Consider the following 27491-nt stretch of genomic DNA (forward strand, 5'->3'; position numbering starts at 1 on the left):
GCCGAAATCACACCCCACAGCGCCTTGAGACCGTCACGGGTGAGTGGTGCACTCTACAAATCACTGATTGATTCATTGATTGAAGGGGTAGTATGTTTCAAACTTTAGCACCCAGGCACTAGAAGGCACAGCCGCCGGGTGTGGCTCTTCGGATGCAGGGGACCGTGGGGAGCAGGAGGTTTGCTGACTCACGGAATCTGGCAGTGATGTGAACGCTGGTGCAGCTGTTGAGGCTGGTGGGACCTACATTGTGTAGTACTTTGTATTTGCCATACTTAACGTGGGCTCTCCTCTCAGCCCTAAATTTAAAAAAAAGAAGAAAAAAATGTGCCTCGACACCTGCCCCCACCGTTCTGTCTTCCCTGCTCTCCCCTTTGGAAGGGAGAGGGTGTGGTGCTGCAGCCAGATTGGAGTCTTGACTGCAATGAAAATTACTTTAAAAAAAAATCGAACTGCAGAAATCAGGTCAAAAGAAACTCAATTTAATCAATAACTTAAAAAAATCAGAGCCAATAAAAGTTGTTTGAGAGAATTAAGACAGAAGCCCCACCCCAAAAGCTAGTAAAACTTCTGCACAGTTTCAGGTCTCACATAATCACCATAACATGGTTTTATTTTTTTCCTATTTCACTATGAGCATGGTTTTTAAAACACAATTGCTATTTTCAATAACTTCTAATGCGCACACTGCGAACAGCCCCCTTTAGGCCTAGGAACAATGCTGTCAATATTGGGTTTTGCAACATAATGTGAATTGGTCGACTTTTTAGTATTTTTATTTTCTGTGTTGTTTGGTTCTTACCATTTACGCCCAGTTCCACAATCATTGGTGCAGTCAGCCCTGCAAGAGGCCTTTTCGTCATCTCGTTCACTTGATACCATAAGACACTGTAGAGACGGCAGGCACTGGAACATAGGCCAGTACCAAAATGAGCGCAGGAAGATATAGACAAACGTTATATGAAGGAGGCTAGACAAAATGAAGAGAGCTGAGCGCAGTGCATGCGAAGGTTTAAAGACCCATTCGATGCTGTGACACATTTGTGGCCACTTCAGATGCAACACTGTTCCCACTAACTGTTGCGGTGATGCTCCTGGGAAAGGTTTTAGTGCAGTTTATAAAACAAATGGTGCATCTGCCTGTTAAAATGAAAAAGCCGCACGTACCCTGTCTGGTGAGAATGGTGACTCGATGGAGCCCAGAGGGAAGGCTGCCAGGACGGGGGAGCGGGCTTACCTGGGTAACAAGGCCTTACCAGTCTTCCAAAGCTCCAATTCTTGGAGGACGTTGAAAGTGAAAGTAAATAAATGCTCCTGCTCAGTGGATCTGTGTACTACTGCCTGTGACCCGACGTCTGAATCATCCGACTCACGTGGTGAAGGCTCGACCCGGTGTCCCACCCTCCTGGATGACCCTTCGGGATTGACCGGTAGCCCCGGGTAGGGCAGGGCGGATCCTCACAGTGCCCCGGACCACCTTACTAAAGTACTCTTGCAGTGCGTCATTATGGGTGTCACGAGGACGAGACGACCTGAGATTCGACAGACCAGGGCTGGAAGAAGGTAAGCCCTGGCTTCGCCCAGCATTAGGTTGGTACATGTGCACCAGCGCGTGCGCCTGAGAAAAGTGCCTGGATGCCTGACCCTCGCTGCTGGGAGGGTCAGAAGTGGCAGCCAACCAAGCACAGCTCATTCTTCCCGGTTATTGATGCAAAGTCATCTCCAAACATGGTGGGGAGATGGTTCTGACCTCTTGGACCACAGTGACCTCCTCCTGGGCGGCTGCTGCGTCTGTGGACACAGTGGTCAGTAGAACGGTGAACCAGACGTAGCCGGTGCCTGCAAAATGCAGGGATGTTTCTCCTCCTCTTCAAGAGATATGCTGGCTGGTTGGCGAAGTGCTGGCAGCTCTCCGATGAAAGCTGCAGGACGAGCCGAGTTGTTGCAATTGTTGAGACCGGAGCAGGCAGGCAGGGTTTGCCGCCAAAGTCCACAGGTAGGCGACAGTTCTCGCTTCTTTGTCCTTCTTTAGGCAGACAAATCTGCTTTCCTGGTGTGAGGGGGCCACCTAAATACTCCCAATGTGGGGCTTTAAGGGGAGTGAAGTGTAGTAGCCAATAGGGTACTTACCATTGAGGTCTCTACACTCCCCGCCCCCTATATGACCACTTCCTGTGGGGAAAGGACATAACCCTGTCCCGGAGTTCCTAATTCCACCAAAATCAAGATGGTGGAACCTTCTTTTGTGGAGCACATCGGGCAGCTCACCCTCGGGTTATAATCCTGGCCTGGTGGTGCAACACGCTTACTTGGGAGGGTGCTGAGAATCCATTTGTAATCTTGAATGTTGGCGCTGTGGTCCCAGATCGTATCAAAAGTGCAAAGCACAAGCCAAGTTCTTCACTAATAGAGTGCAGCTGCCTGGCGGCTCTGGCTAGCGCTGCTCTAGTGAATATGCGACTGCACATCGGGCAACCGTCCGACTGTTTGTAGGTTGTCACAGGGACCCAACTAATTCCAATCTTGTACCCAAACCAGTGCCAGCCTCCTGGCCAAACCAATGCCAATCTCTTACTCAAACCAATGCCAACTTCAGGCTCAAACGAACGCCATCCTCTTTCCCAAACCAACTTCAACCTCTAACCCAAAGCTAAAATTGGGCTCAAACCATTTTCATTTTAGATGATAAACCAATGCCAGCCTCTGGTCCAAACCATTGACCACCTGGGGCCGAAACCAGTGCCAACCTCCCACAATGACCAATCAGACTCTGGTGATGCAAATCAGATGCAGATGAGGCATGGTGCAGGGCAGCGCCTGAGGGTGTCCCTGGTGTCCTGACACCAGGATCCTTACGCTTGAGGCTGACTCGCCTAGCAGAGCTTTGCCTGTGAAGCTGCTGGCCTCGGTTAGGTCTTCTGGGGCCCTGGCCTTCACAGATCGAGGGTCAGAGGCTTAGGGCTGAGGCAGGAGACCGGGGATTAAATGCTAATATCGCTTCAACCGCGCAGAGCGTTTTGCGGTTGCAGAACCTGTAGGGCTTTGTTGACCTATCTCTCCAACTTCTCCAGCCCAGGAGATTGAACCGGGGCCGCAGAGGATTCTGAAAGCAGCTCAGTGGGCTCTGACCCAGAGATTCTTTCATGGAGCCCAAGGCCATGCAGACGGATATTGGGGTGTCCGTCGCCTACACACCTGCTGGGTTACTGGAGGAGACACAGTACACACACCTTCCAGTCATGCCTCGTCCAATGGAAGTCGAGGACCTCAGTTACGGGAGACTGACGGAACCTTTTAAAAGCAGGCATCCCCCCAGGGGTCTGCTAAAAGCTTTCCTCCCTGGAGGCACCGAGCTCGGTGGAGAGGGCAGTGCCCACTCTCTCTCGAAGGGGCCCTTTGGGGCCCACCTTGTATTGTATTGTATTGTATGTTGGATTTATTTCATTGCAGTGCTCCCTGGGGTGCTGGGGGAGCAGAACATTTAGAACACCGTGCCTTCACGGCAGGGCACTTTCTATCTAGAAACCCCCAAAGCATCATTCATTGAAATATGATATTACATGCTGTATGTGTTCGCTGCTGTGGCCTAACCTAAACCTGTGTTGTATCTGATTGTGCAGAATTTTCAAGAATCCGCTCATCCTGGAAGACGGACACCTGGGTGTGGCTGAGAATATTCCTCACGGACATGATCATTTTTCAGGTACATTTGACGCCTCTGATTTCATGTTTATCTTTCAATGACAGAATCACAGGATCAACGACATAGAGCTTGAGACAGGAAGAGGGGGCGCAGTCCTGCAGAGGAGAAGAGTGCCCTAGTGTGCCATTAAAGGTATAAAATCACAAATATTTTACAGTCACTTCCACCTTTAAACGATTACAATCCCCTGGCCGTTCCATCAGCCCTCGTCACTAGTCCAACTCTAGACAGCTTCAACCAACTGTCTAATGACGACTTTCTGAAAGTCCTTTCAGATTTGAAAAGTGGCTCCCCTAACGATCCAGCACCTATCCGCATCCTTAAACAAGTTGGACATACCATCTCGCATTTAGCCACCAGCCTCATAAATGCCTCTCTTAACCAAGGAGTGGTTCCCCCCAATTGGAAACACGCCATTGTCAAGGCATTACAGAAAAAAACAGGTATGGACCCCGCAGATCTGACCAACCTCCGCCCAATTTCCCTCTTACCAGGCCTTAGTAAGATTGCAGAGAAGGTGGTCAACCAGCAATTGTCTGCTTTCCTTGAAACCAGCAATCTTCTTCGCCCTACACAGACAGGCTTCCATCCAGGGCAAGGGACTGAGACAGCTCTCCTCAAAGTGGTTGAAGAGGCCAGATGCATCTTGGATTTGGGAGGATCAGTGTTACTGATCCTCCTGGATCTAAGCGCTGCATTCGATACGGTGGATCATAAAACTCTGATTAAGCGCCTCTTCAGTTTGGGAGTAAGGGGCACAGCCCTTGGCTGGCTCTCTTCGTTTCTAAAAGACAGAACATTTCAGGTCTGCGAAGGGAATGTGCGATCCGACATCCTCCCTCTCCAGTGTGGGGTCCCCCAGGGATCTTCATTGAGCCCTACACTTTTTAATACATACATGGGCCCCCTGGAAGATGCGGTCTCCCCTTTTGGGATAAAAGCCGTCACATATGCTGACGACACCCAAATGATCGTATCATTCTCATTGGAAAAGGACAAGCTCAAGAATCTTCATGACTGTTTAGAAGGAATTCATGCCTGGATGTCCACCTCAAGGCTCAAGCTCAATGGCTCGAAAACTGAGCTCATGCTGCTGGGAAACAAAATCCCATAGCTTCCCTCTGCCATGTGGCCAGCATGCTTAGGCCCCCTCCCACAACCCAAGACTGAATTAAAAAGTCTGGGTTTTTGGCTTGAACAAGACCTATCCCTGAAAACGCAAGCAAAAAAAACAGCTGGTACATGTGTGGGCCTATTGCGTTCCATCAGAAAGATTCTCCCATTACTTCCGGGACCCTCACAGAAATTGCTCGTTCAAGGTCTAGTCTTATCAAGACTGGACTATTGCAATGCTCTCTTCCTGGCTGCCCCAGAATCTACGATCAACATCCTTCAAAGAACACAGAATGCTGCGGCAAGGATCCTTACAGGGACCTCCCGGAGAACCTCAGCTAAACCTGCCCTTAAGGCACTACATTGGCTGCCGATCCGCGAAAGGGTCAAATTTAAGGCCCTTTGTACCACTCATAAAGCCATGCAAAATCAAGGGCCCCCAATGCTAAAAACTATGATCTTCCCATATAGACCCAACAGGCCCCTTCGCTCAGCCCAAGGTCATCTGGCCACAGTCCACAGAACCAGAAAAGCCCGAACTGGAGGACGTTGCTTCTCGGTTACAGCGGCTACCACCTGGAACGCTCTACCATCTCATCTTCGTTCCGAGACCAATCATTTGAAATTTCGGAAGCTTCTTAAAACGCATCTCTTTCCGCAATAACTTTCCTCCCTACCTCCGGCTTCCACCCCCATAGGTTCTGCAATCTCAGCGCTGGGACGCTCACGGGCAGCCATGCGCTATATAAAACCTAAATTTCATTTCATTTCACTGCAGCCCTGCATAGGAGTACCCTAGACTATTAGAAAAGGTACCATAGTCCTGAAAAGACGAGTGGTCGTACCCTAGAGTAACATTAAAGGTACCAGGTGCAGCAGCCCTGCAGAGAAGAGGAAAGTACCTTAGAGTATCATTAAAGGTACTGCGGTCCAGCACAGGAGTACCCTAGACTATTAGTAAAGGTACCATAGTCCTGAAAAGACGAGGGGTCGTACCCTAGAGTAACATTAAAGGTACCAGGTACAGCAGCCCTGCAGAGAAGAGGAAAGTACCCTAGAGTATCATTAAAGGTACTGCAGTCCAGCACAGGAGTACCCTAGACTATTAGTAAAGGTACCATAGTCCTGAAAAGACGAGGGGTCGTACCCTAGATTACCATTAAAGTTACCACAGCACTGCACATGAGTACCCTAGAGTACTCTTAAAGGTTCTGTTGTCTTATATAGAAGAAGAATTAATGCCCTGCAGTCCCATTAAAGGTGCACACTTACAACAGGGAAGCGGAGTGCCCTGGAGCCCCATGACAGATGCAGCAGCCCCGCAGAGGAGACGAGTGCCCTGGAGTCCCATTAAAGGTGCACACTTACAACGGAAGCGGAGTGCCCTGGAGTCCCAGGACAGATGCAGCAGCCCCGCAGAGGAGACGAGTGCCCTGAAGTTCTGTAAAGGATATGGCAGGCGTCCCGACAAGGGTTTTAGAGTCCCATCGGTCCTCTTTAGAGACATACATAGGGAATCGGACTGGACATCTCATAGGTCGTGGTACACCCCTCCTATGCCACCAAATAGGCCCTCGTCTGCAGCGGTAGGCCTTGCAATGAAATCTTTGTTTCTTGTTTGTCCAGCAGATGTCGATTCTGGGCTTAAGTTACATGTCAATTATAAATGCTAAGTTTCCGCCCTTCTAAACCTTTTGTGCTGAATAATATATTTTTCTTTCCTTTTGTCCCTCGCTTGGGATGTTTGGCTCAGAGAGGAGCTTGCTGTGTTTCTTCCAGTTCCACTGGTCTGCGAATGGCAGTTGAATCTGCTCTGCTCTTCATACCTTCTCCAGTTCTACCCTCTTTCTTTCAGGGGCAGTACAAGAAGGCGGTCTCCAGTCTCCACATCCTGACAGCTCTCCAGGGCGCGCACGCTCCGCTGCAGATCCTTGGGCAGGTCTCGTTGGAGCAGCATCGGGCCCTCATTCAGCTGGCGACCTGCCACTTCGCTCTCGGCGAATACAGAGTAAGTGAACCTTTGGAGCCGACAGAGACGAAGGTGGCTGGCACAGCTCTGGTGGCACCGCCATGCTTGGAATGGTGTAAGCCGGCAGGGGTGGCCTCTAGTCAGGGCAGTGCTTTAGGGACAGAGAGCTCTGCAATAACTTGTGACATTTTTGGTGACGTCCTTGGAACCTCAGAACCAGATGATACTGCGAGCTGCCTGGACTGTCAGGTGCCTCCTCCGTAGGGCTGGTCTTTCAGGGATAGCATGGTCAAAGCATCAAGGCTTATCTTGGAAGTTGGTGCAGTATGGAAGCTTACTAACAGGTAACACACAAATAACTCTCAATAATTGTCTTGTCCAATCGGTGTTATGTCTTTATTGAGACTTTATTTCAGTATTTGGTTCAGTCAAATGATAGGCTAAAGTTTAACAGTTAAAAATGTATTCCCTTAATCTGGGGCAGTTCTGACTCCTTCTTCCTGACCAGTTAGAGCCTGAACTGAGCAGACAAGTTAAATCATGCAGAGAAAACACCCTCAAGAGACAAACCCTTCGGTCATGTTCGCTTACCGAACCAGTTTGTAAATAAATCAGTCAATAGGGATTTATAAACCACGTCTAACCACCCATGAGGGTCTCAAGGCACTGAAAGCTTCACTGTGCTTCGTAGCATTTGTTTCGGTCTAGTTTTGCGTCCCCCGTTGCATCTTCGTACATTGATGCTTCACATTACACACCATAGGTAACCTCGCTATTTCAAAACCATTAGCTGTGTAAAGTGTTTGCGATTTTTGTTGAAGTCGTTTTTCTTTGTAAAGGTTTGAATAGAAATGTACTCATGTTTATCTTGTGACACTTGTTTTTTTGTTGTTCATATACACGTCCTGGGTGTCACAGATTTGCTTTCTTCCTTCAAATGACCGACTAGAATGCTCAGAGGTTAAACATGTGACGCCCATATATGCCGAAGGTACCGTTTGTCATGGAGGCTTCTTTCCGCCGTTGAATTGCAAGACTGTTCGTGCATTTTCAACATGTGACATGTGGTTTTATTATGTCGTGGTCAGTGTACACATCTCGAGGGTGCCTCGGTGTCTTTACTCCCTCAGATGACTTTTGGGAAGGTGCTTGGATGTTTAGCCTGTGACATTTGGTTTTATTTCGCCATAGTCAGTCTTTCTTTCCTAGGATGTCTTGTTAGAAGGTACTTTTATATAAAATCTCTGATACATGGTTTTAGTTCTTAGTTGTCTACTCACCCACTCGTTAAGGGTGTCGTATCATGGTGTCTCTTTTTCCCTCATTGAACTGTGAGAAGGTGCTCAGATGTTCAGCATGTGATAATACAAGATTTCATCTCCAGAATACGCTAAACATCTAGCTCCCTGTCTGTGAGAGCAATCCTTTCATCTGTTTCCCTGCCTGTTTGACAGCAGGCAGGGAAGCAAACGAAAACTTCGCTCTCAGCAAGTGGGAGCAGTTTCACAGATGTCGCTTGCTGAGAGCAGAGTTAGTGTTTGCTCTTACTTGGCGGAAGCTGTCAAAGCTCCGTACAAGCCAGAGCAAACAGATATGTGCAGAAGGTGGGCACCCTGGGACATAGCAGGAGCCGGCCCTGGGGGGGGTGGCAGTTCCCCGGGCCATGTATTGCTCCTGGAGGGGAGCCGCGCAGCCCCCTCCTTCCTACTCTGAGCACAGGCTGGCCCCGGGGAGATGGTGGTTTCCGGGCCATATATGGCCCGGGAGGGGTACCTCGCTGTCCCCCTCCCAGTATTATTGACTCTTTAGGAGCCGGGCAGGTGGTGTCTCCAGGGTCTGTGGAGTCTGTACGCCTCCGCAAATCATTTTTGTCCCTGGGGAGGTGATGATCTCTGGGCTTCTTTATCCCCTTCCATGCTCATGACGAGCTGAGCTCGTCATGAGCCACGGTTCTCCGGTGCTCATGACGAGCTCAGCTAGTCATGGCCAGTGGAACGCTCGGGTGCGGGGAGAATTCCCCCGCTGTGCTGAACGTTCCACGGAGCCAATGCACCTGTGACGAGCTGAGCTCATAATGAGCACAGGAGCACTGTAGCTCATGACGAGCTCAGCTCGTCATGAGCATGCGGGCGCTGTGCGTGCCCCCTCCACCCAGCACAGTAGGGGAATAACCCCCGGAGCGAAGGGGTTAAAACCCAAGAGGGGATCCCTGTGGCTCCCCTCAATGATTTAAAACAAAGCCCTGGGGAGGTGGTCCTCGAGGTTCCTTAGAAGCTCAGGAGGGTGGTCCGCGTGGTCCCTCTCTATTATTTAGTAAAAAACCCCAGGGAGATGGTGGTCCCCGGGGCACAGTAAACCTTAGGAGGGGGCCCCCATGCACCCTCCTCCTTTTTAAAAAACAAATGCCCCTGTCTGGGCCCACCACGGGGCACATTTCAGAACAAAGGTGGGAGACTGCACTTGTGTTTTAAATTTTTTTGCCGTGAATTTTGCCAATCCGTGGAATACTTTAAAAAAAGAATGCATTTTTGCTTTGCTGGTGTCCCCTGGGACCCCAAGACTAAGGCTTGAGTGTTAAGGTATTCCTACCCTGCCCTCTTCTTTTTTTATCACGTTTTCTTCAGGAGACTCGACTGAAGCATAGTCCCAAGATGGCTACCAACCAGTGGCAGCTCCTTCATAGGGTCGTGGGGGTGTCAACAATTTCTCTGGGGGGACAACCCCTCGTAGGTGCTTCAGGCTCGCTTGCTACTCAGTGAAGTACAACAATTGTCTTACGCCTCACCACTTTCAAATGTCAAAAGCCGCCCCTGCTACCAACACTTCCTGGTTGAAGTGTTGACAGCCAATCAGAGCTGTGCAGATTTCTGCACAAGCTTGTTGGTATTTGTGAATTAGCTGTGATCGTAGATATGCAAATTTGGATTTTATTTAATTTCTAACAAACTACTGAACATATTTACACCAAATAACTGAAAGCGTGATCAGCATAACCAAACGTACCTTTCTGTCAGATGTTTAGTAATTACGTACAGCGGTTAGGGCTGTAGTAGTGTTCAAAGCTCCAATGAGAATTAAAATGGGAAACTTAATTTTTTTTTTTAACCCTGCCCCTTTTTGTCAGACCCCGCTTGATGAATCATTCAACGCCCAACTAGAATTACTAGTTATATCAAACAAAAGGCTCAGGGGAAAAGGAAAATTGTTAAAACATTGGAAGAGTATCCATTATGAAATGAAATGAAAAATTACATTTCTATAGCGCATAACTACCCGGAGGCCTCGCAGCGCTTTAGACTGATTACTGTGTCGGACCTACGGGTAGTTAGTACGCTTTTGCAAACAGGTAGGTCTTTAAGGCCTTCCTGAAGGACTGTAAGTTACTGTCTTCTCTCAGGGTCACAGGCAGAGAGTTCCAGAGCCTTGTCGCTGTATGGCTGAAAGAGCGGCCGCCCCATCTGGCCCTCTTGACTCTGGACGAAGTTGCCAGATACAGTGTTCCAGAGCGAAGAGCTCTGGAAGGGGTGTAGAGTGACGCTAGAGGATGTAGAATGGCCGGGCCTGTTCGATGAAGAGATTTATGTAGAATACACATGGCTTTAAACTGTGCTCGGGCAGCCACCGGGAGCCAGTGGAGATCTTTTAGCGCCTTCCTGGCGGACTGCCAGCGAGGGATGTTAAACAGCAATCGTGCGGCACAGTTTTGGGTGACCTGGAGCCTGTTGACCACTGCCGCAGGGGCTCCCAGATAGAACACATTTCCATAATCCAAGCGGGAGAGTACAAGGGCCTGCACCATCACCCTCCTCGCCTGGATTGGGAGCAAAGGGAGCACTTTGCGGAGCATTTTCATCAGCCCAACGCAGGTGGAGGCAGTTTTGCTGGCTTGAGCTGAGAAGTCCAGTGCTTTATCGAGCCAAATTCCCAAGCTTTTTATCAGGGGCTTAGGGGGAGGGGGGACACCGAGACATGAGGGCCAGATGGAAATTAAGTTGGTCAGAGGAGAGTTGCCCAATAACATGATCTCGGTTTTCTCCCCATTAAGCTTAAGGTGGGAAGAGTGCATCCACTTAGCAACCGCCTCTAGACAGGGGCCTAAGTTGTTAGAGGAGCCCTCCGCGTGGTCCAGGGAGACCACCAGTTGGGTGTCGTCAGCGTATGTAATAATACGCACACCGAACGGGTGGACTATCCCTTCTAGCGGCTGCATATAAATGTTAAAAAGGGTGGGGCTCAGGGAGGAACCCTGAGGCACACCACACCTAAGCGGATGCTTTGATGAAACCCCCTCACCCTCGAACACCCGAAAGGATCGCTCGTCCAGGAAGGAGGTCAGCCATGCAAGGGCCGCGCCCGACACACCCATGTTCTTCAGACGATGTAATAGTGTGGCATGGTTAACTGTGTCGAACGCGGCACTTAGATCGAGCAAAATAATGGCTGTTTTTCCTCCCTGGTCCATTATGGCTCTGGCTGCCTCCGTTACTGCCAGAAGGGCCGTCTCAGTACCATGCTGAGGACGGAACCCCGTCTGAGAAACACGCAGTAGGCTGTTAGACTCCAGATAGTCCACCAAGACCTTGTTGACATGTCTTTCCACCAATTTACTCATCCAAGGGAGTAAGGATATTGGACGAAAATTGGACAGGTCATTCTGGTCCAGATTTGGTTTCTTTAACAGGGCCCTAACCATCGCACACTTCCATGGGGCTGGGACAGAGTTGGAGGAGATGGAGGTGTTAAGGACGTCTAAAATGTGCGGGCCAATAGTGTCCATCACTTTAACTAGGGCCTGTGGGGGGGCCGGGTCGTTCGGGGATCCAGAGGTAACTTTGTGGACCAATGTATCCAAAGAAACAAGATCCAGGAGGGGAAGGGTGGCCAGTGAACAGGACAAAGGTAGGTCGAAATCTGACATAAAAGTCAGACCCAGGTCATTCCCCCCTGTTGGAAACAGGGAGTATATTGTTTGGATTTTTTGAGAGAAAAAAGTGGCAAGATTATCACAACGAGCCTGCGCACCATCCGCAGCTGGAAGCTCCGGGGGAGGAGAGATTAGAGATTTTACGATCTTAATCATTTCTCTAGGAGCATTCACTGCCTGAGTGATTTTAGTTCCATAGAACTCTGCTTGGGCGATTTTTATTTGATTTTTATAGTGCCTAATTGTGGTCCTGTACTCTGAACCCTTCATCTGAGAGCGATCTTTCCTCCAGGCTCTCTCCGCTTTGCGGCATCCTTGTTTCAAAGTTCTGAGAGAGGGAGAATACCAAGGAGCCACTTTAGGTCTTTTTATAGCTTGCCGAGAGCTTTTCGGAAGAACTTGGTCAAGAGTCTCAGAGATCCAATTGTCAAAGTTGAGGGCTGCCATATTGGAGTTGCTCGTTTTTGGAGGTGGATTTTTAAAGAGGGCTTGTTCCCATTTAAGGGGCGATAAGGAGCTCCACTTCCTACCCCAATATTTCTCATGGGTTTGTGGTGTAGGGGGGGGTGCCTATAGGCCAGGTAAGGGGGATTAAAAAATGGTCGGTCCAAGGTAGAGGAATCGGGGCTTTGGCCAAAAGAGTGTCAAGGTTGCTATAGACATGGTCCAAGAGGTGTCCTTTGTTGTGTGTTACAAGGAACCCCTTTTGAGATAGGCCACATGCCTGAAGATTTGAGCAGAGGCTATTGGCGGCGCCATCCAAAGGATCATCAAGATGCAAGTTTAAGTCGCCTAGCAGGGTGAGATTAGATCCGGTGACCACCAGGTTAGCTGCCAAGTCCGTCATATCAGTGACGAAATTGCCAAGTGGGCCAGGTGGTCGATAAACTAAAATACCGGAGAAAGTACAAGTAGGAGAAAATTGAAGTGCGTAGCATAGGCTCTCACAGGCTGACGTGGTAGAGGAGGTGACACGACATGTATAGGTATCTCTATATATGATTGCCAGCCCTCCACCCCTACCCGACTGGCGATCCTGTCGTTTGATGGTATAGCCCTGGGGGATAGCCCATGCTACTGCTGGATCATTTTGTACCTGGAGCCAAGTCTCAGTTAAAAAGAGGGCCTCAGGATTGAGTTCCTCGATCAATAACGCCAGTTCCGTGTGGTGTTTGGGCAGAGACCGGCAGTTAAGAAGATACATGTTTTTATTGTGCGTAAAAACGTGTGTGGCTGGAGTCGCGGCTACACGCCAATGACATGTTTTACAGCCGGCACAACTATTGATCGGGAGAACCGAATGTAAACAACGTGAGTCAACTCGAGGTCGTAAAGAATGCAGGAAAGGGGCATTATAACAAATACGGCGTCCTACCATTGTGCCGAGCCAGAAGCCGGGAGCGTCTGGACGCGGACTGGCGCAGACTGGCTTCTCTTTGGCGCCTCTTCGGCGCGCTCAAGGCGCTACCACTGCGCGTCACCGCTGCGCGTAAAGTTACACCCTAAATAGATTAGGAGGTGGGGTGAGACTAGACCGTCCTGATTGGTAGTATGGCTGCCCAACTGGGACAAACCGGAAGTGCAAGGCTGTAGCTCCCTCCACGCAATCAGCATGTAGTTGCTGCGGTGGACCGGGGAGTAGCGCGACTATGCAGGTAAAAACAATTAAATCTGTTTTAAAATGACACAAGTTAAAAAGTACTTCACATCACAGAACTAGCAGCAAAATGCGTCTGACACCCGCTTGCGCGGCAAATTAGCAATCAATCTGACGAGCGCCCGGGTATCCCGCCCTTTTGTAGTCCGGGAGGTGGGGAGAGACTAGACCGTCCTGATTGGTAGTATGGCTGCCCAACTGGGACAAACCGGAAGTGCAAGCGCTGTAGCTCCCTCCACGCAATCAGCATGTAGTTGCTGCGGTGGACCGGGGAGTAGCGCGACTATGCAGGTAAAAACACTTAAATCTGTTTTAAAATGACACAAGTTAAAAAGTACTTCACATCACAGAACTAGCAGCAAAATGCGTCTGACACCCGCTTGCGCGGCAAATTAGCAATCAATCTGACGAGCGCCCGGGTATCCCGCCCATTATGATAGTCAGTGAAGCCCAGTAGTATCAAAATTATACATTTATTTATTTTACCAATTGAAAAAGTTTTAGTTTAGACATACACATAATCTCATGCAAGAAAAACGCTGGTATACAAAAAAAGCAATACATATAAACCAGACAAGTGGCAACAACAATACATATCACAAAACAGAAAAAGGAACACCATAAACATAAATACTGTGTCCTTATAATAACTTAAGCCACAGAAAAGCGTTGACGGCGTTTCGCCGATACGTTATTTAGCGGTCATCTTCAGGACTCAAAAGGTATTCTTGAACAAGAGATCTTCTATTTTAAAATATATGAGGCATAGACCGATAGAACATTCAGGTCCTGCAGCATCGATATTCAATATCTCACTAAAATGAATCACTGCACGGTGAAGCCTTGCTACTTGATAGCGTATTGTAGGAATCGTCAAGGACCTTAGGATGGCCACCTAATGACCGCAGTGGTGATATAGAAATGTATTCACCCACACATCGTTTTTGGGCGCATATTCAGTTCAAAACGCCAGCTCGTTTCCACGTGCATGAAGCAGTGTATTGCTTTTTTTGTATACCAGCGTTTTTCTTGCATGAGATTATTTGTATGTCTAAACTAACTCCAATAAAAAATTGACACAAAAAAAAAAATGTATAATTTTGATACTACTGGGCTTCTCTGACTATCATAATGGATACTCTTCCAATGTTTTAACAATTTTCCTTTTCCCCTGAGCCTTTTGTTTGATATAACTAGTATTTATCCCGGGTTCGGGGTTTGTGGACAGCCCCTGTGGTTGTTAATCAACTAGAATTACTGGCACACTTTTTTTTAGAAAATTTTGTGAAGATTCCTCAACTGGCGCCAAAGATATAGGCAAGTCAAAAAACACTTTTTCTATGGAAACCTGGTCCTAACTAGAACAACCTACTGGCACCTTTTGTAGGTAGCAGCTTGAGATTCTCTTGTAGTGTAGTTCCTATATTCCCAATAGGCTCTGCGCATTGGAATAATATAAACAGCAGTGTAGACGTAGGACTGAGGTCATCTAGGTCTCTACTGACTATATTAGACTTAATTAGTTTTGCCAGCTAGCTCAGAGGTCACTAGAAACTTTCTCGAATGTTCAGGAAAGAGTTAACTTTCCTGATTAGACAAGAAGGGATTAGTGTCTGACAACCGCATAAACATGACAACTTTGCTCCCTCAGAATAAAAAGTGTATCTCTAGAGTCGTGTAAAAACAATAGACGGTTATTTCACTCAGTCAATCGTGCATACTTAGTTTCACCAGAGTGCAGAGAAATAGAGAGACTGGCGTTTTCAATAAAAGTTATGTTCGAGGCATGAGGGCGGCTGAATTCATATCTGTGCATAGATCGCCGCCTAGTGTTGGGTCCGGATGATTGCACATTGTTGTCCTGGAAGAGTCTTCGAAGTATCACGAGATAGGTGGCTCCTCCCCTGGACTACAGTGCGCATGGGCATCCTCTCCATCCCCAGATTGTTTTTTTCCGCCATTGGGTTCGGATGTCTAATCTCTTACTCCAGTTACTTAACTTGTACTCTTTCTGTTCCTAAGGCCAAAAGGCCTTCTTAGCGTCGGTATTGTATCGATCGGTGCCTGGCCCTTTCGGTTCTTCGATCGGCGTCGGAAAAAGATTCTCTCGACGACTCAGGCCCAGACTACATCGACGATGGAACGGACCCCGTTTAAGCGGTGTCCTGTGTGTAATTCAAAATATTCGAACTTAGATGTGCACCCAGTGTGCAACACCTGTTTGTCCCCCGACCACGACGAGTCAAAATGTTTCGCCTGCTCGAGGTTCCGATCAAAGAAGACTATTAAACTTCGATGCGCGGCGAGGCAGTCGGCCCAACAGTCGGCTCCAGCGCCTGCAAACATCTTCGATGCCGGGGACGAGGAACACTTCCAAGATGAGGATGAGGCGGAAGATGACGTTCCCGAAGAAATGTCGGAACCGGCGTCGGAGCAAGACTCCAATTTCGAAGTGGACGAGCCAGACGAGGAGTTCGGCCACGACCAGGATGTCGTCAAGGTAGGGGACGACGATCAGGCCCTTGCGGCCGTTGATGACGACTCCGGTGGTGAACCGAGTCCGCCCGCATTTCCAGGGCCTATCATTGACATTCAGCCCGCTCCGGCTCCGGTCGAGGCATCGCCGAAAGGCCTTAGCCAAGATCCATCCTTTCGGTCTACAGCCCCGCGACATAGCCAGGCTAAGACCCTTTTAAAGGAGCCATCGGTCGATTCCGTGAAACTGAAACCGAAACAGACAGAGACGAAATCGAAACCGAAACTACTCAAAATGATGGTCGGTTCGACGTCGACGCACGCCTCGAAGGTTGTCGTCGATCCTTCGACGCCGAAGATGCCCGTCGGAGCAAGAGTGGGACTCCGAAGCAGGGCTCTGCCACCAAGACCGTCGCCTCGAAGGCCTCTGCGCCGGTGCCTGCGTCCACTACCAAGCATAGCGAGAAGGGCAAGGGACTTCCGCTCGGGAAAGGTCTCCAGCCACCCCTCTCGGGACACAAGGCTGGGCTGGCGAAAAGGGTCGAAGCCACGGCCAAGGACGCACCGAAATTATCGTCGACGCCCAAAGACGGAGGCGCACCGCGCAAGGAGGTCGATTCGACGCGCTCAGGCGAGCGGCCTACTCAGGCGTCGAAGAAACACGATGCCGGCGTTTCCGGTTCAAAGCAGGCTGAATCGACGCCACTTAAGTTTGGCCTTCCGCCCACTGCCCGTCCAAAGACTCAAGAGGCCTCCAAGGTGGCGAAGGTGTCCTCGCATACACAGGTCGTCTATCATGAGCCTTCTTACGACAACCGAACGAAACTGTTTATTGACTCGGAGTCGGGCAGGCTTACCGTCCACAAGCGGAAAATCACGCCTGAACATCCTTTGGAGGGTTACAAAATTCCCCTCAAAAAGAAGATGGCCTCCGGCACCTCTCCGGTTCTTGTTGAACCTCTTCAGGACTACTCGCACCATACTGTTCATTCTCCAACACAAAGTGAGGAAGACTTAACTGCGGACTATAGCCAAATGGGCTTCTCTTACAATACTGACACTGATCAGGATGTCTCAAATCAATGGTCAGGGGCGGCGGATCAAGGCGATGACCCTGATGACCCCCATACCGCCCCAGACTCTCAGTCCTACAATGTCAAACAATCTCCAACTTAGGACACTGCAGCGTTCAATGCATTGATAGAGCGCGCAGCCCTCAATCATGACGTCGAAATGCATGCTGAACGAGTGGATGAAGACTTCTTATTCGACACCTTCTCCACATCTGAACGCTCCACCAAGACTCTGCCCATGCTTAAGGGGGTCCTCAAACATGCCACGGCCATTTTCAAGGAGCCAACAAAAGCCAGGGTTATCAATCCACGGATCGACAAGAAATACAGGCCTGCTCCAGTGGACCCCACCTACATCAAAGGACAGCTCCCCTTGGACTCCCTTGTGGTGGCTAACGCGCGCAAAAGGGCTAACTCTCAATCAACGGGAGACGCTCCCCCTCCGGACAAAGAGTCCAAAATCTTTGAGGCGTCTGGGAAGCGGGTGGCAGCGCAGGCCGCTAACACTTGGAGAATAGCCAATACACAGGCCCTGTTGGCTAGGTACGACAGGGCGCACTACGACACCCTAGAACAATTAATGCAGCACATGCCTGATATGTACAGAGAGGCTGCGGAAATGGTTATACAAGAGGGTAAACTGATCTCCAATGCGTCCATCAAGTGCGCACTGGACGCAGCGGACACTGCAGCAAGGGCAATCAATACTAGCGTGATGCTGCGACGCCACGCATGGCTGCGCATCTCTGGGTTTAAACCCGAGATCCAAACTACTCTTCTCAATCAGCCGGTTAATCCGGACTTCCTCTTTGGACTCGATGTTGACACAACATTTGAAAAAATGAAAAAAGCCACTGAGACGGCAAAGTCCATGGGGGCTCTCCAGTCACAGCAGTTTCGGAGCAGTTCCTTTTGTCGCTCCGGTAACAGGGGAGCAACAAGAGGACAGGCTCTACAGCACTCCCAGTACGCCAAGGGCAACACGCAGTCTGCATACACTAAAAACACCAGGGGTGGATACCGTGGGAACAGCGCCAAAGGGAGAGGCCGCGGCAATAACAACGCCAGCTCCTCCACTCCCAACAAACAGTGACTTCTTGTCACTGCCCCCCGACCATCTAACACCTGTTGGGGGGAGACTTCAGCAGTTCCTGCCACTCTGGGAAAACATCACAACAGACAGGTGGGTGAGACAACTTATCCGTTACGGCTATTGTCTAGAACTGACCTCCACCCCCCCCCCAACATACCCCCAAGAAACCGTCCTATGTCCGCAGAGCACTCGCACTTATTGCAGCAAGAAGTCCTCTCCATGCTGCAAAAAGGAGCCATAGAACTGGTGCCTGTAGAAGAGCGGGGTACAGGGGTGTACTCTCTGTACTTCTTGATTCCAAAAAAGGACGGGTCCCTAAGGCCCGTTCTAGACCTCAGACCCCTCAACCAATACATCCTCTCGGAGCACTTTCACATGCTAACTTCACAACAAGTCCTGCCGCTGCTCCGTCAGGGCGACTTCCTAGCCACCCTGGACCTCAAGGATGCGTATTTCCACATTCCCATTCACAAAAAGTATCTCAGGTTCACAGTCAACGGTCAGCATTACCAATTCAAAGTCCTGCCATTCGGGGTCACTACCGCTCCCAGGGTTTTCACCAAGTGCTTGGCAACTGTGGCAGCGCACTTGCGCAGGGAAGGTATTCACGTGTATCCCTACCTGGACGACTGGCTCGTCCAGGCAAAGTCTGCCATACAGTGCGGCCACGACATGTCGCGGACCATTCACCTCCTTCACAGTCTAGGGTTCTCTCTCAACTACGCAAAATCTCACCTGCAGCCAGCCCATGTGCAACAGTACCTGGGGGCGTCAATAAACACCCAGTCGGCCACGGCACAGCCGGCCGCAGCCAGGGTCAACAGCATGCAAGCGCTCATCCGGGGGTTCCAACCTCAGCGATCCCTCCCAGCGCAGGTTTTCATGCAACTGATCGGTATGATGGCATCCTGCATATTCATAGTCCCGCACGCGAGGCTGCACATGCGACCCCTCCAGGAATGCTTAGCCCTATAGTGGAACCAGGCTCATGGCCATCTGAAAGACCTAGTGTTGGTGACCGGTCGTGCTTACAACTCTCTGCATTGGTGGAACCCACAAAACCTTTGCAGGGGCCGACCGTTCCAAGAGCCTGTCCCACAGATAGTGCTAACGACGGACGCATCTCTCCAGGGTTGGGGAGCGCATGTCCTCCATTACACGGTGCTGGGACTATGGACAGCACAACAGCAGAGGATGCTTATCAATGTGTTGGAACTCATGGCGATCTTCATGGCACTGAGAGCATTCAAGTTGCACCTGTGCAACAAGGTCGTGTTAGTCCGGACGGACAACATGACCGCCATGTATTACATCCAGAAGCAGGGGGGCACGCACTCCCCGCAGCTGTCTCACTTAGCCCAGAGCATATGGAAGTGGGCCATTCAGAGGAACATCTTCCTCATGGCGGAGCATCTCCCAGGTGTCAACAACCAGATGGCGGACCTGCTCAGCAGGTACAGTCATCAGATGCACGAGTGGGAGATCCACCCGTCGGTTCTCCATCCGTACTTCCAGCAGTGGGGTCATCCAGACATCGACCTGTTCGCCACAAGTGAGAACGCAAAATGCCCAAACTTCGCCGCCAGGTTCCCACACCCGCAGTCTCAGGGCAATGCGATGTGGATGAACTGGTCAGGCAGATTTGCGTACTCTTTTCCGCCAGCCCCCCTCATACCTCTGGTGGCGCGCAAACTGCGACAGCACTCCATGACACTCATCCTGGTTGCTCCAACGTGGGCCCGACAGGCTTGGTACACCACGTTCCTGGAACTTTCAGTGGTGCCTCACCAGCGGCTGCGCCTCACTCCCAGCCTCCTCACGCAGAGCCATGGCGACAATCAGCACCCAGATCCACAACAGCTGAACCTTGCGATTTGGCTCCTGAGGTCATAGAGTTTGGATACCTGAACTTGCCTCCTGAGTGTATGGACATCATCAAGGAGGCCAGGCGACCAACTACCAGGGCCTGCTATGCGGACAAATGGAAGCGGTTTGTTATTTACTGCTCCAACAATAACGTTTACTCGTTGGACGCATCTACGCAAAACATCATATGCTACTTGTTGCATCTGTACCAATGCAACCTGGCGTACAGTTCCATCAGGATTCATCTGGCGGCCATAGCCGCTTACCTTCAAAACAGGCAACACCTTTCCGTTTTTAGGGTACCTGCCATTAAAGCCTTTTTGGAAGGCCTTAAAAGAGTGATCCCTCCCAGACACCCCCCTTCACCAGTCTGGAACTTAAATATCGTTCTCACCAGACTCATGGGGCCACCCTTTGAGCCACTCCATTCCTGTGACATACAGTTCCTCACCTGGAAGGTGGCCTTCCTGATAGCTATTACATCCCTGCGGAGGGTCAGTGAGCTGCAAGCCCTCACAATTCAGGAACCCTACCTGCAAATCCATGCGAATAGAGTGGTGCTTCGCACCAACCCTAAATTCATGCCAAAAGTGGTTTCGCAGTTCCACATCAATCAAAACATAGAACTGCCCGTTTTCTTTCCTAACCCAGATTCGGTGGCAGACAGAGCACTGCACACCTTAAATGTCAAAAGAGCTCTCCTGTATTACATCGACAGGACAAAAGACTTTCGAAAGACTAAACAGCTATTCGATGCATTCTCTCCACAACATAAAGGCAACCCTATCTCCAAAGCAGGTATAGCCAGGTGGATTGTTAAATGTAACCAGATCTGTTATCAGAAAGCTAAACGCACACTAACAGTTCCCCCTAGGGCGCATTCCACACGCAAATTGGGGGCCTCCATGGCTTTCCTGGGTAATAATCCTCTAGAGGATATATGTAGAGCAGCCTCATGGACCACCATACATACATTTACCAAACACTACTGCGTAGATGTACACTCCAAACAGCAAGCTGCTGTAGGACAGGCTGTTCTCAGAACTCTCTTTCAGACTGCTGCAGCTGGCACGGGCACCCGCCGGTAAGGAGGAAACTGCTATGTATTCTATGCACAGATATGAATTCAGCAGCCCACATGCCTCGAACGTAATATGCTACTTACCAGTATGCATCTGTTCTTGGCATGAAGGCTGCTGACATTCATATTGCCCGCCCTCCTCCCCGGTGCCTGTCGCAGCTGCAGCTTTCAGAATCATTTTCAGGCATGGTCATCACTTTCTGTATTACACTCCATCTCTGCCACAATGGCGAAAAACAATCTGAGGATGGAGTCGATGCCCATGCGCACTGTAGTCCATGGGAGGAGCCACCTATCTCGTGATACTTCGAAGACTCTTCCAGGACAACAATGTGCAATCATCCGGACCCAACACTAGGCGGCGATCTATGCACAGATATGAATGTCAGCAGCCCTACATGCCAAGAACAGATGCATACTGGTAAGTAGCATATTCCTTATTGATCAGTCTTCTTTCTCATGCAAGAGAAATGAGTTGCCACAATTGCAATACTTATCATGAAGTAAAGTGCGTACAGTAAAAGGAGTATTATGAAATAATACTGTAAAAGAATTGATATGGTTTCTTAGCCATATGATACTTTAAAACTGATAAAATATATACATACATAAAAACATTGACTAACGTACTCAACTGGTGCTTCTAAGATACGCCTACCCCGGTGTACCTGAACTTAGCCTAGTACGTGGGAAGGAGTAAATAAGTTGCAGTTTAAGTTAAGTTGGTTTTTGCCAAGGAATCTGAATCAAGAATTCTCTTAAGGGTTTAGTCAGCTTCGTACCTTGGTAATAGAATGTAGGAGGTCTGGTAGCTCTCTCTCAGGACTCGATCTCCCAGCAACCCGCAAGGGTGACTGGAAGCACCGGAGCTGGATTTTCTCGGCTGGAGAAAAAGACAGCGTCTTTCTCAGTGCGTCAAAAGGGGAGGGGTGGCGTCCTTAGGCTCTTGCATCAGCTGGGCTCTCGGGCAAGTAGATAGCTGCTCGGCTCCAAAACCACCACTGTGTGTTTGCTTAAGGCAACTGTTGGTATATTTATACCTGAAAGGTGCCGGGTTTGACGTAAGGTTGGACATAAGACGTCACTAAGAACTAACAGTTCTTTCTGGACTCCAGGAGTTCTTGTTCAAATCAAAACAAAAGCAGGGGGGTTTCCCGGGCTGCTGGAGGCTTGGTTTGTTTAAAGAACACGTTGTACTTTCTAGGAGTCTAGGGGAGTAGCCTTGCCGTATTTGGACTGCACGGGCTATTACTAAATATGGATATGATTCTTATGCCTTTATAAGGATATTGTTTGTTATAACCACATAAGGGCATAAATCGGGAATATCGAATTAGGGTCCTAGATAGAAACACAACACTCTGTTCAGTTCATGTTGTTATAAGGACACATGGACACTTTTAAACTTGCAGCTTACATATTTTTCTGTAGTGAAACCAAGCATCAGGCCTCAGTGGAAGTTTTAATCTCTCAAAAATGAGGACACTGAAACTAGAGGTGAATATTGTGTCGATGAAGTTAAGATTGTTGATGTTTTGTGTAATGCTCGTATGAATGTTTACTATGGTGGTCAAAGGTGATCCACAGACAATAGCATTGTCACATTATCAAATATTGCTTCCTTAACCTCTTCAGTGCTCATGACAAGGTCAACTCGTCATGGGTTTTACCTGCGCTGTGCGTTTGACGAGTTGACCTTGTCATAAACAATGGGGATCCTGCAAATCCAGCACCGGGGGGGGAAACCCCTTAGCAGCCAAGGTGTTAATGATGGATAATTGCATTGTAGTACTGTATGCTTGATGCTCTCTGTTGGATTGAAATATTTTCCCCATCTCGAGAGACATTACTGGTGGTTGTTCCAGTGGGATTGCGAAGTAATTATTTCTCAACAGTTTATGAACCAGATGGTAGATTTCACCTGTGGAGCTTAAAAGTGCCATTCTCACTTAGCCTCGCCAACAGATCTTTTCCAAACTGAAATGCCATGGCTTCACAACATTGACATTCCGTCTGGTAGGATCCATTTTCATTCACATTGGTATTTATCCTGGCTGTTTCTTCACTAGGAAGAGATAAGAATTGCACAACCATCTATCAGAAGTGTTGTTGAAATTCCACCAAACAGATTTGAAACTAATGGCTGAAGATGGAAGGTATGAATTAAAAAAAAATTAAGTCAGTAGACCAGAACCAATTTTTTTTATTTTAAATGTGGGTTATGCCCATTGAATATGAGGTATTAAATTTGGTATGGAATAAGTCTGCAAAATGAGTCTGTAGCAGTGTCTGAATTCCAATGCAAGCCAGGCTGTTTGCAGGACAAATGTTTCTTCCGCAGATGTTAAAGGCTTCCGTCTGCAATCTTGAACAGGGACTGCTGCTAACCACTGGCGCGCTCCAAGGACTGCCGGGCTTCACCTCGAATGTTACTCAGAACTGTTAAGGGAACCGTTTCAGAAATACTTACTCATTACATTCCTAAAGCAAGAGCTGGTTCCGCGCAGTGCTTATTCAGTGTTTGTTGAAACAACATTGGTAATACGAATATGGGTGTGCCGTGCATAGTAATACAAAAATCACTGCTCTACTGGTAGTACCATACCAAATGGATTACACATGGTTAATATCCTATATTTACCCTGGAGTATTGTGGGAGGATGGACAAGCGTTCCACAATGAAATCTCGTCTCGTTTAATGGATGTTTTGCTCATCATAGTATTAAGTCTGTGGACTGATTGACTACACTTCAGAAGCGCTTGTTTTGCAGAGCCTGAAACGAGTGCTCCTGTCACAGTCGATTGTTAAACTATCAAAGTCCACCTGGTGCTCTTGAGGTCGTCTCAAGTCGCAATAAGGTTCATAGTCAGCAGGTGATGCTACATCTCTGTATGTATAAAATGTTCTTATATTGGGATCCCGGCAACACTTCTCCATTTCCAATGAGATCGAGAATGACCTGCTGATCGAGTGCACTCCGTTCCACTCCAAAAACCCTCACACAGACCAACATCCCGTTTGCAACTTATGTCTCTCGCCCGAACAGCGAGAAGACACCTGTGACGCCTGCAAATCTTTCTGGTCTAAAAAGACTCTTAGCGATCAAAGTGCTAGACAACAAGAAATGCAGCGATCAACTGTATGAGGAAGGAGAGGAATCGCTTTCCATACATGATTCTGAGTCTCAATCAGAAGAGGACTCAGCCACTCTTTAGTCAGCGCAGAATCAACGTACGATGAGTACTTCTACCCCTGCTCCGTAAACCAAATCAGCCAGCCCCACCACCAGCCCCACCCCTGCACCACCACCAGTTCCTCCACCAGCCCCACCACCAGCCCCACCACCCGCCCCACCCCCAGCCCCACCTCCCGCCCCACCTCCCGCCCCACCACCAGCCCCACCACCCGTCTCACCCCCCGCACCACCACCACCCCACCACCCGCCCCACCACCAGCCCCACCACCAGCCCCACCACCAGCCCCACCACCAGCCCCACCACCCGTCCCACCCCCGCACCACCACCCGCCCCACCACCAGCCCCACCCCTGCACCACCACCAATCCCTCCAGCAGCCCCACCACCAGCCCCACCACCAGCCCCACCACCCGCCCCACCACCCGCCCCACCACCAGCCCCACCACCCGCCCCACCTCCAGCCCCACCTCCCCCCCCACCACCAGCCCCACCACCCGTCCCACCCCCCGCACCACCACCTGCCCCACCACCAGCCCCACCTCCCGCCCCACCACCAGCCCCACCTCCCGCCCCACCACCAGCCCCACCACCCGTCCCACCCCCCGCACCACCACCACCCCCACCACCCACCCCACCACCAGCCCCACCACCCGCCCCACCACCAGCCCCACCACCAGCCCCACCACCCGTCCCACCCCCGCACCACCACCAGCCCCACCACCAGCCCCACCACCAGCCCCACCACCCGCACCACCACCAGCCCCACCACCCGCCCCACCACCCGCCCCACCACCAGCCCCACCACCAGCCCCACCACCTCACTCACCACTGAAACAGGTAACATGTCTCCTCAGCCAACAGTGGAGGATGATCAGAACATCCCAGGTGACAGACAGCCAGGGGATCTCCGGGAAGATGATAATACTGACCCTCATGCTGACGCTGATCCTAATTTATATCTCAGCCGTCCATCGCCTCCTGATGAGGCATCTGCTCACCAGGATCTCACAGCCAGAGCAGCCGCTTTTAATCAGGGGCCTTCATAGAAGGATTCAATAGAGGAGGGTTTCCGCTTTGAGACTTTGTCTACTACACAGAGAGCGGCACAACATTTAACACTTTAAAAGCTTTTAAACTTCCTGTCAAAGCAAGAATAACTGCTCCTCACATTGATAGGAATACAAAGCACCAGCATCAGACCCCATTTGTATTAGAGGTCAGTTAACCCAGACTCCTTAGTGGCGTCCAATGCTAGGAAAAGAGCGAACTCCCAAACCACCGGAGAAGCCCCCGCACCAGAAGAGGAATCCAAACTTATGGATGCCTCTGGTAAAAGAGCTGCGGCACAAGCAACTAGTCATTGGCGTATGGCCAATAATCAAGCATTACTTGCAAGGAACGACAGGGCCAGCTGGGACGAAATGGAAGGCTTCTCCAGCACCTCCCAGAGGAGCACAGAAAAAAAGGTCAAGAGATTGTCAATGAAGGAAACTTATCACCAACAATTCCATTAAGTGTGCACTAGCCGCTGCCGACACTGCTGCCAGAGGTATAAATGCCAGGGGCCTTTGAAGGCATGCTTGGTTAAGGGTATCCGGTTTCAAACCTGAAGTACAACAAACCATATTAAATTTCCCATTTGATAAGCAACATCTCTTCGGCCCTCAAGTGGACACAGTCCTGGAGAAAATGAAAAAGGACACTGAGGTAGCAAAATCGATAGGAGCCCTACAAACACCTACAGAGGTTCCTTTCAGAGGCCCCGTTACAAATAAAGGGCTATGGCCGCTTTCACAGATACCTCTGCTTCACAATCTAAAGGTCGGGGACAAACCTCAACAACAAAAACCTTCTACAGAGGTTCTTACAGAGGAAACCATTTTATAGGACCCAAAACCCGTTCCTCAAATATCAATACTAAGCAATGACTCCTTTACACCCCCTCTGACCCCTCTCCCCACATCAAACACCTGTTTGGGTTCGAATTCAACAAGGAGCAATAAAACCAGTTCCACCACAATTTCACGGACAGGGGTAAATTCACGACACGTCCTTATTCCCAAATCAATGGATCCCCCCGGTGCATTCTAGGTCTCGGACCACTCAATCATGATATAATATCGGAGCATTTCCAGATGGCCACTCGTCAAGAGATCATCCCTTTACTACAAAAGGAGACTTCATGGCAGCCTTAGATCTAAAGGACGCCTGTTTCCATAGATCAATGCATCCTGCGCACAGACCTACCTTAGATTTCTATTTCAGGGAAAACATTATCCGTTCAAAGTTCTTCCCATTGGGATCACTACGGCACCAAGAGTGTTCACAAAATGTTTAGCAGTTGTGACAACACATCTGCGCAGAGACAACATTCATGTCTTCCCTTATCTAGACCTCTGGCTAATCAAAGCAAACACATGCACGCTTTGCAAACAAAACACTGAAAAGACCCTATATTCACTACAGCAGCTAGGGTTCACTGTCACCCTACAAACATTTCATCTACAGCCAGCTACTACTCAAGCGTTTCCAGGGGCCAAGATCAACACAAATCTAGCGTTAGCATCCCCAAACACAAACAGAATATGCAATATGCTAACATTAATTCAACAATTTCAGTCAGGAACTCACATTCCAGCCAAAACATTTCTCAGACATCTGGGCATGATGGGATCTTGTATTTACATCGTCCCACGTGCCAGACTCCATACGAGACCTCTACTGCAATGTCTCTCTCAACAGTGGACTCAGTCACTGGGTCAACTTCACGATCTAGTGTTGGTAAACAGCTGCACGCATCACTCTTTGCAGTGGTGAAATCCACAGAATCTTTCCAAGTGGCGGAATATTTCTAACAACAGCTGCTTCCCTAACAGGATGGGGAGCTCATCTCCACAGCCTCCCTGTTCAGGGAATATGAGGTTCCAAACACAAGAATCTCCATCACAACCACCTAGAGCTGGAGGCTGTTCATCTAGCGGTCCAAGCCTTCCTTGTTCACCTACGGCACAAAGTGGTACTCATTCGAACTGACAATATGACACCAATGTATTTACAAAAGCAGGAGGGACTCTCTCTCCAATGATCTCACTTAGCTCAGAACCTATGGAAGTTATTAATACATCACAACATTAATCTGTTATCAGATGGTGGACTTTCTGAGCAGATCACAACAAGAAGTGCATGATTGGTAGATTCCCCCCAGTGTTCTTCAACCATACTTTCTCAAGTGGGGGTTTCCAGCGATAGGTCTGTTTGCAGCAAAAGAAAACTGCGCACACAGATATCGCCTCCATTAGTCCAAAGGCAATGCTTTATTGATTAACTGTTTGTTTAAACT

General features: G+C 49.4%; 1 protein-coding gene across 2 annotated transcripts in view; it reads left to right on the top strand.

Annotated features, from left to right (window-relative positions):
• Nucleotides 1–27491, top strand: part of INTS10 (integrator complex subunit 10) — a 216223-nt gene that overhangs the window by 134035 nt on the left and 54697 nt on the right. For both annotated transcript variants that reach the window (XM_086959984.1, XM_086959985.1), the window contains exons 11-12: nt 3621–3703; nt 6672–6824. In XM_086959984.1, coding sequence (XP_086816110.1) covers nt 3621–3703; nt 6672–6824 — 236 coding nt within the window. The remainder of the gene's footprint in view (nt 1–3620; nt 3704–6671; nt 6825–27491) is intronic.

The sequence above is a fragment of the Lissotriton vulgaris genome, chromosome 3_1, assembly GCF_964263255.1.
Source record: "Lissotriton vulgaris chromosome 3_1, aLisVul1.2, whole genome shotgun sequence".
Classification (NCBI taxonomy): Eukaryota; Metazoa; Chordata; class Amphibia; order Caudata; family Salamandridae; genus Lissotriton; species Lissotriton vulgaris.